We start from the raw sequence: 8,699 nt of genomic DNA, 5'->3' as shown, positions 1-8,699 counted from the left end.
TTAATGCTTTTATGGCAGCGCCAGTTTGCCGAGCGGGTCTGTGTGAAAGTGTTAAGTTAGTGTGTGGCGCGTTTGATTGGAGGCAATAAATCATTGTGTGTGTGTGTGTGTGTGTGTGTGTGTGTGTGTGTGTGTGTGTGTGTGTGTGTGTGTGTGTGTGTGTGTGTCTGCCCTGGCGATGAGACACGTGTCCATTCGGATTTGGAGCGGTGTTTAGCGGACGCAGCAGGCAGACGCACCGCCAGAGTCCGACTTTCGTCTGACTATCCCGCCCCCTCTCTCTCTCTCTCTCTCTCTCTCCCCTCCTCTTTCTCCCTTCTCTCTCGCTCTCCCCCCCTCTCTCTCTCTCTCTCTCTGTCTTATTAGATCTAAATGTCAAATACCATCCACTTATCTGTAACCACCCTCCACTTCACTGTCTGGACCCCCTTATATTGCACGTCGATTTCGTGAACGAGCGTCTACGTTTGTGTACGTGTGTGTGTGTGTGTGTGTGTGTGTGTGTGTGTGTGTGTGTGTGTGTGTGTGTGTATGTGTGTGTGTGTGTGTGTGTGTGTGTGTGTGTGTGTGTGTGTGTGTGTGTGCGTGCGTGCGCGCGCATGAAGCGAGATTACAATTCCGGTCGGATGGCACCAGCCAGCCGCTCTAATTAATAACCCCATAATCCGGGTTGGAGTGGATGACGGCGCGAAACACGCAGAGATTCGTTTTACAGAAACAAGGCGTATCCTGATGGGTAGCTCTGTATAAGAAATTATAGCTGCTATTATCCCTCCCAGACAATGATAACTATCTGCTTTAAAAGAAGATTAAAGGTTTATACAAGTTCAGAGTTCTTGGAACCCGGATCGCATTATCAAAAACTAAACAGGGATTGATTAGACTTCCCCCAGCTGTCAATAACGCATTAAGACTCCCACCGTATTCAAATCATAATTCAACCTCTGGAGCTGTTTTGCAAACGATTAACAAAACAGATGCTGGTAGAAAAATGGGGTTGGAATGCGATTATAGCTGTCCCCTCCATACTTTGATGTATTGATTCGTGGAATTTTAATTCGGTCTGCCTTGTTTTATTCTTAAGCCGCATTATTTACAGCAAGAATCAGGCTGAGTCTAAATTATAAAATGGATTTGCGAAAAAAGATGATCGTTTTGTTTGTCACAATTCCAAAAGCCCTATTATTATTATTATTGTTATTATTATTATTATTATTATTATTATTATTATTATTATTATTATTATTATTATTATTAGTGTTGTTTTTTAGTCTTGTATTGTCGGGGTTTTTTGGGGGGGACGGAATAAACATTTTACTTAACCCCAATCCACTCAAGTGTTCTTCTCTCATCCTATCACCGCTGCTGACTTGCGCTTCATTAACGGCCTTATGCGCCAATCATCGGCCGCTTCTCTGGTGTCAAGCAGTAATACGTGAATCCGTTTGATGTTTCAAATTAAATAATGAGAGGAGTCCGATTTTCCTTCCACCCGTTGCCCCCAACACCTTAAACCGGGTGAAGAGTGCAGTTTTACACCCGCGTCTAAAGTAAAGCTGTAGGCGCCGTCCTGCACAGGTTTTTATTTATTTTGTTGGTTTGTGGTGCGTGTGTATTATTACGACGGCCAAAAAGATTGTTTTTGTAAAGGTTTGTTTTTATGATTGTAAAACATCCATTCTGTGCACCGTGCGAAAACTTCCAGATCATGAGAGAGAAAAGTGACTTTCAGCGTCTTCAAAATTCAGATTTCCTCGCCCGGTTTTATTCTTTTGATCTCATTTGCGGTCTTTATAGGTGGATCTTTTTTTTTTAGGAAGAAGGAAAAGTTTCTTCTGTTGATGTTTAAGAGGAAAGTGCAGCCAAATCAAACAAAGTTAATCAGTCACTGACACCGAAATGCTTACTGCTGAGCAAACGGCCAGAAGTGCGCACGAAAGCGAAAAAGAAGAAAACGCCGGAAAAGAGTAAGTTTGGATGCGAACAAATAACGAATGAAATAGATTGGCAAGCCATAAAATGAGATTTGAAACTCCATTCAAATAACAGCCCGCGACGTCAGAGAGAGAGAGAGAGGGAGGGAGGGAGAGAGGGAGAGAGAGAGGCTGTTTGGTGTGTGTAGGGGGAGAGATTTGAGGAATAGGAGGGGCTTCTAAACGACTAGAAATGTCAATCTGAGCTAGGGAGTCCCAATAATCTAAAGCAATCTGTAAGGACCTGACCTTAGTCCATCCAGATCAATAGGGAAGTGAGGGTGGAAATAGACGAAGAAGAGGGAGAAATAAGTGGCGCGCCCGGATCGTTTACAGTGGCTCTTCCCGGGGACATACCCAGTCCGCCTGCCTGCACCTTTTGTCGCTCACATGCTCACACTTTAAAAGTGGATTTCCAAGCAATTCCCTTGCTTTGTGTGATCGCGGCAGACTTTTTCTCCCATTTTTCCTACCGCCATGTCTTTCCCCCAGCTGGGATATCAGTACATCCGACCGATATACCCGCCGGAGCGCCAGGGGATCGCCGGTAATGCTCGGTCCGGGACAGAGCTCAGTCCCTCCGGCGCGCTCTCCAACGTCCTCTCCACGATGTATGGATCCCCCTTCGCAGCAGCAGCGCAGGGCTACGGAGCGTTCCTCCCTTATTCTAACGATATATCCATTTTCAATCAACTGGTGAGTCACTCTCCTCCTTTTAAAACAACTCCGAACTTTTGAATTGTAGTCTGAGAAATAGAAGCCACGGGCCTGTCGGTAATTCAACTTTTACAGCGCCACGGCGAACTTTGCCTTTAAAAGCCCAAAAGGTTTAAAGTGGTTAAAGTGAAACATATTAACGAAATGTTTGGGTTTATTGTTAACATATAATTTTCGCTTCCGAAACTCAAGATAAACAATAACGCGGATGTTTTTACTCTGCTGGTGTGAAAGTGAAATATTTCGATTTCAAGTGTCTTTTTCTAAACCTGTTTAATGTTACCTGTGACGAAATGCATCATGACATGGTTTGTTAATTTGCATTTTATTTTTTATTACTTCCTGTCTTTAGGTGCTGTTATTAAACTATTAAGCGTTTTAATTATAACGTTGTCTATTTATATTTTAGTCTAAACTCTCTCTCGCCCTATCTGTATTTTCAGGGTGCTCAGTATGAACTGAAAGACAGTCCTGGTGTCCAGCACCCAGGATTTGCCCATCATCACCCTGCTTTTTACCCATATGGCCAGTATCAATTTGGTGACCCGTCCAGACCCAAAAATGCCACCAGGGAGAGCACCAGCACTTTGAAGGCCTGGCTCAGTGAGCACCGCAAGAACCCGTATCCAACCAAGGGCGAGAAGATTATGCTGGCCATTATCACCAAGATGACCCTCACCCAGGTGTCCACCTGGTTCGCCAACGCCCGCAGGAGGTTAAAGAAGGAGAACAAGATGACCTGGACCCCCCGGAACCGCACCGACGAAGAGGGAAATGTTTACTCGAGTGATCACGAGGGGGAGGAGGGGGACAAGAGGGAGGACGAGGAGGAGATCGACTTGGAGAACATCGACACGGAAAATATTGAGAGCAAGGACGACTTGGACGACCAGGACGACCTGCATTCAGACATTAAACTAGACGGCAGGAGTGACTCTGAGATTTCTGACGGCTATGAGGATTTACAAGGGCCCGACCAGAGGTTTCTAAAAGCGGTGGGGAAAGAGGGCAAAGACGTGGAAAGAGGAGCGGAGCACTTCCACAGCCACCACCACCACCATCATCATCACGCTTCTTTGGACACCAAACCTCCCCAACCGAACGGAGAACAGCTCAAACTCAACCCGGTGTCCGCTGGCTCGCCTCCCTCAGAAAATAACGCTGCCCCGGCCCAGAAGCCAAAGATCTGGTCTTTGGCAGAGACAGCCACGGCCCCCGACAATCCGCGGAAGTCGCCGCAGATGAACGGCAGCAGCCCCGCAGGACCAGCCGCGCAGACCCTAATCGGCCCGCACAGACTCATCTCTTCTTGTCCCGTTGGGAAAATCCAGAACTGGACCAATCGAGCCTTCTCGGCGCATCAGCTGGCTTTACTGAACTCGAATCACTACCTGGGACTGGCGAACCAGGCCACAGCCACCGGCCTGGCCCTCTACAGCAGCAGGCACTCGGAGAACAAGAGTCCCAGTTCAGAGACTGCAGTCACAGGTACATGTCCCCGACACTGAGACGCGCATGAAACCCCCCAGAAACAAAGACTCTCGTTCAGCGCCCCGTCACTCATCCGCTATTTTACACATTATTTTCCTTCTCCCCTCTCTTCTGGAGTTTCTTTTGAGGCCACAAATGAACAGTGTTATAGCTCGCAGAATGTGCGTGTGACGTGCGCGTGTGCTGAGTTGAGAGGATAATGGTAACCTCATCAGGACGCGTTAAAGTAAAAATCCTGAGAGCTGTCCATCCCATCCTTCAGTCATCCCGTGTCTAAGAGTCGAGGCCCCAGTGTTCAGAGGTACACATAAATCTATCAGCTCATTAAAACAACACTTTTGTTTCTACACTCAGCCCGCGCGTCTTCGTTTTAATTGCCAGTTTCAGAGAGTTCAATGTGCCTTGAATGCAGAGAGAAGGAGGGGAAAAAGTTGTTAGAAATTTCCACGCAGTTCAAAGCTAGCGAGGCTGTCAGGAAAGGACATATGGGAGTTTTCTTTCTGATGCCATATCACATTTTCCCTTTTAAAGACCGTATTTATCCAAATTAGCTTTTATTCTCGCGTCTGTTTCATCCCTGCGTGCGCGCTTATTTCGTCGAGGCCTGTATTACGCTTTACTTGTTTGGTCATGCAAATGAGCTCAATGCAAATTCACCACAAGCTGGTTTTTTTAAACAGAAAGGTAATTGTCACTTTGCGTCACTTTGTGTTTTAGCTCTTCACAAGGCTATTATTAGATTATTTTAATCAGATTTTTTTTTTTATCCTGTGTATTTTGGGCCTCAGAACCATAGAAGCAAAGGTTCTTTTGACTCTCCTCTTCCGTTTCATCTACCAGCCCCCTTTCCTCCTTTTGTTTTTCATTTAATTTGAATATGGAATGTAAAATAAGAATAATACATCTCTGTATACTTACATTGTAAGCATGTCCTGTGTAAAACTGCTAATGTAATAATGTATGAACCTGTAGTCTGTGAGTTTTTTTGTTTTTTTTTTGTAATTTCTGTGAGGTTTTGATGTTCAAATGTTTTGTATATAAAGTGAAGAATATGTACATACTTGTGAACCAAATTGTACAAGAAAGTCTATATTTTGGCTAATAAATGAACTGCTGCAACTTTACAAAAAGGCTGGTTTGGTGCTGTTTTTAGGGGCTGGTTTCAGATAGTGGATGCTGTTGTGCATTGCTTTTTTGTTTGTTTATTTGTTTGTTTTGTTTTGTGGACGTGCGTTAGAGCACGGCCCGTAGCGCACTCCTCATCCTTGCTAGAGATAAGTAAATATTCGAAGGAGATTTATCACACTTTGGAGTAGAGGGACCAAGAGCTCATTAAGCGGTGACCGAGCCATAGATTCGGATATTAATGCTGTGGGATTGTCGGTCGCATTAAAATGAATCATTCTTTTATATATTTTCGTCGGAAATTGTATGACCTAAAAGCAGACTTTGAGGTAATAAATGGCTTTTAGATGGCCGTTGCTCCTCGCTCAGCTGATCTAAAAAGATGGATTTATGCTCTGCAGTGCAACTCCCAGATCTCATCATGCTCAATTTGTAATGCTTTTGCTTCTCACATGCATCATGCATCCTCCTGCTCTTTGCTATAATTGTAATATATCGTCGCTGAATAACTTATAATAACATCATTTATTTTGCTGGCGATGGGATCATTTGCATGTGGGAGCTCTTATCAGAGGAAGTTTATGTAAACTTAGTGTTGGAGCTCCCTCTACAGACACTCACCGGCGTCCCCGCACACACGCAAAACACACTCACGCACACGAACAGAGTGTGTGTGTGAGTGTGAGAGAGAGAGAGAGGTGAAACTGTCCGTTGTGCTGTGAGCCTACTTTGAAGACATTAATTATTACATACATTTCGATGGTGATATCTTTGGCGTAATGACTTTTCAATGTCCTTCTAATATCGAATATATAAACACACTTTCCCGCTATAAATGGAAAGAAAGCAACGCGTTGAAAATGCAGTAAAATGTTATAGAATGTTTTGTTTGCTTTTATTTTGTGGAAAACAAAATTGTCATTTTATATATACAAAAATGATATAATAAAACACGACTCGGATCACCGAGACAATTATTCCTTTTATTTTCATTCACTGAATTAGCAGGTATTCTTTGATAAAGTACAGGTGAAACGCAATAATTCCAGACATATTTTCAGGACATGCTAACATTTCATACAATTCACCGCAGATATTTTATGCCTGTGTAATTTACAGGACCTCTCATTAAAAAAGGCGTTCAATCGTTCAAAAATATCAGACACGACATTTTAGTTTGCAAATGATTTCCTTTCTTCATTTCTTTTTTTTTTTTTTAACTCTTAACGTTTTGGGGAAAATCCTATTGTTTACAAAAAAAGTTATTGCTTTTCATAATTTCAATAAAAATATAAAAACTATTAAATGCTTTGATAACTGGCGCGCACAGACGTGAACACACACACACACTATCTCTCTCAGTGATTGTCCTTACACTGTTTCTTCTCAGTGATAATAACATTTTTAATATCTGCCGTGTTTGAATAAAATACATTTAACAAACAACAAGTGAGTGGAGCGAAAAGGCTCCGGAGCTTTTGGAGCTCCCCTGCTGCATTTCTGTCCAATCAATTACCTTCCTTTAGAGCCACAGCTCGACTCCCGATGCATATTCATAAGTAACATCAGTCAGCTGATTAATTCCATTTTAAAAATATATTTTTCTGCACGCTTCTGTTTTTCTAAAGGCTTTGCACCTTTGAATGATTATTGCTGATTCATTCTATAATGCAAGGTGTGTGTGTGTGTGTGTGTGGGGGGGGGGGGGGGGGTGTGGAATATTAATTAATGAAATATTTGATTAAATTAAATCAAAGGATTTCAATGAGGTTATAGCGAATTTAAGGGCATTTAGACTACAGCAGGTCCTGAGTTACTAATGTAGGGATTTAAAGACAAAGCTGTTCTATAAATAATTGAGCTGTGGTCTAAGTGAGTGTAAATAACGTTGTTCATTTCCTCACCGATCACAAGAAGTTAGCTCCTGAGGGGCCAACAACAAGACGTTTGAAATGCTACTGATGGGCCAGTGCTAGTGTTCTGGAGCTCGGGGCCTCTCTTCTAAACAGCGCATGAAATTAGGGATTAAACAAAGTAATCATGCCTGCTTATGTCGCCATACGTGTCCAACCTGCTCGCTGCTACAAAGAGCAAATGGAATGCATGAGTTAACATTTCGCTGTGAGCTGCACAGAGGCTCTATCCAGCGGGGCGGCTTGTTGTGTCAGTCCTCTCTGCACACAGTTAGGTGGCTGTCCTCAGTAATCATCAACCCGGGCTCATCTTCTTATGGAGAGAAGATGAGAGTCTGATTTAATATACAACTTAAAAAAAATTAAACTTAGAGGAAAAGAGTTTCTCAGATTCAGATACCCTGTGATGTAAAACAACACATTTTCTGTTACACTCAGTGTCTTACAAATGGATACCAGCAGGTTGTGAGGAAGCTTTTAAGATAATCCAAGTAAACTTCATTTCCCATCTTATCACGTTGCGTATATCGCTCTCTTTTGCGCTTAATGTGCTGTCCGACAGCCATTTGGAAAAAAAAAAATCTGGGAAAGATGGAATCATTTAAAGGAAATCTAATTTGTCTTTTGGAGTGTTCATTGATCCAGAAGAAGGTGGATGGCACTATCAGACGCCTGAGAGGGTCTGGCCGATGGAGCCATCAGTGGTTCCTGCGTGAATGGAGGGAAACCGTGAAGTAAATAAACACCAAAGCGGCCCATTGGAGAGGAGCAGCGGTGCTCTGTGAAAGAAGAGGCCGTTACAAATAAAGAGGGTCAGCCTTGTGTTTTCACCTCATCCAGCCCTTCTGTCATTGTGGGCCCACCAGTGCCACATCTTCCTCCTCCTCCTTCCCCAGCCTGGACAGTTGTGACACACCCCCTCCTGCCACCGAGACAGACAAATGTCACCTCCTTTGTGGGCCTAGTCAGGCTTAGAAGCGGCCCACTGTCTTTGTGAGGTGGGCTAATCCTTTTATGAGCCACTGTTGACTGTGCCCCCACACAATATTTGCCTGGGCCAAGAGTGGGGCTGCCCTTTTCTAAGCATGTTAGCTGACCACAGGAGAAGCAGGGATCTGCTCCCCGGAACACATGTCCCACATATATGACATGCCTTCACACTCTGGCTTACAGGTCGTCACACTCCAGAGCTGAGTAAGAGCGACGGAACGTTGAATTCTACCTCGAAAGATATGCGATTTCTGTGTCTCCTGCATGTTTTATGGCACATTCATTATTGAGAGTGTACGTGAAAGTGCAGCAGCAACACGTTAAAGAATAGCCAGAGAGCAGCGAGAGTGGGCTTGTTGTGCTTCCCCGAGCTGTGCAAAGGACAAAAGGCCCAAAAGGAGTGACATTCTCTGGGGCCGAAGCGGCAGAGAGGGAGGGCACTGATTTCATGCCTTTTGTTGACGGAGGTTAGAGAGAGGAATTTCTTTCA

At 43.9% G+C, this 8,699-nt stretch overlaps 1 protein-coding gene across 1 annotated transcript; it reads left to right on the top strand.

Moving 5' to 3' along the window:
- The first annotated feature begins 2,164 nt into the window (after positions 1–2,164).
- Positions 2,165–5,311, top strand: irx3a (iroquois homeobox 3a). The gene is made up of 2 exons (XM_003969553.3): positions 2,165–2,669; positions 3,134–5,311. Exons 1-2 carry the CDS (start codon positions 2,451–2,453, stop codon positions 4,196–4,198), a joined length of 1,284 nt encoding a protein of 427 aa, XP_003969602.1. The 5' UTR covers positions 2,165–2,450; the 3' UTR covers positions 4,199–5,311.
- The last annotated feature ends 3,388 nt before the right edge of the window (positions 5,312–8,699 follow it).

The sequence above is a fragment of the Takifugu rubripes genome, chromosome 13 (assembly GCF_901000725.2).
Source record: "Takifugu rubripes chromosome 13, fTakRub1.2, whole genome shotgun sequence".
NCBI lineage: Eukaryota > Metazoa > Chordata > Actinopteri > Tetraodontiformes > Tetraodontidae > Takifugu > Takifugu rubripes.
Note: the sequence above shows the minus strand (reverse complement) of the source record. Positions and strands in the feature narration are given on the sequence as shown.

Coding starts and splice junctions, on each gene's coding strand:
- irx3a (XM_003969553.3), top strand. CDS start 2,451: ATGTCTTTCCCCCAGCTGGGATATCAGTACATCCGACCGATATACCCG. Junction 2,670..3,133: donor TATCCATTTTCAATCAACTG/GTGAGTCACTCT, acceptor CTGTATTTTCAG/GGTGCTCAGTATGAACTGAA.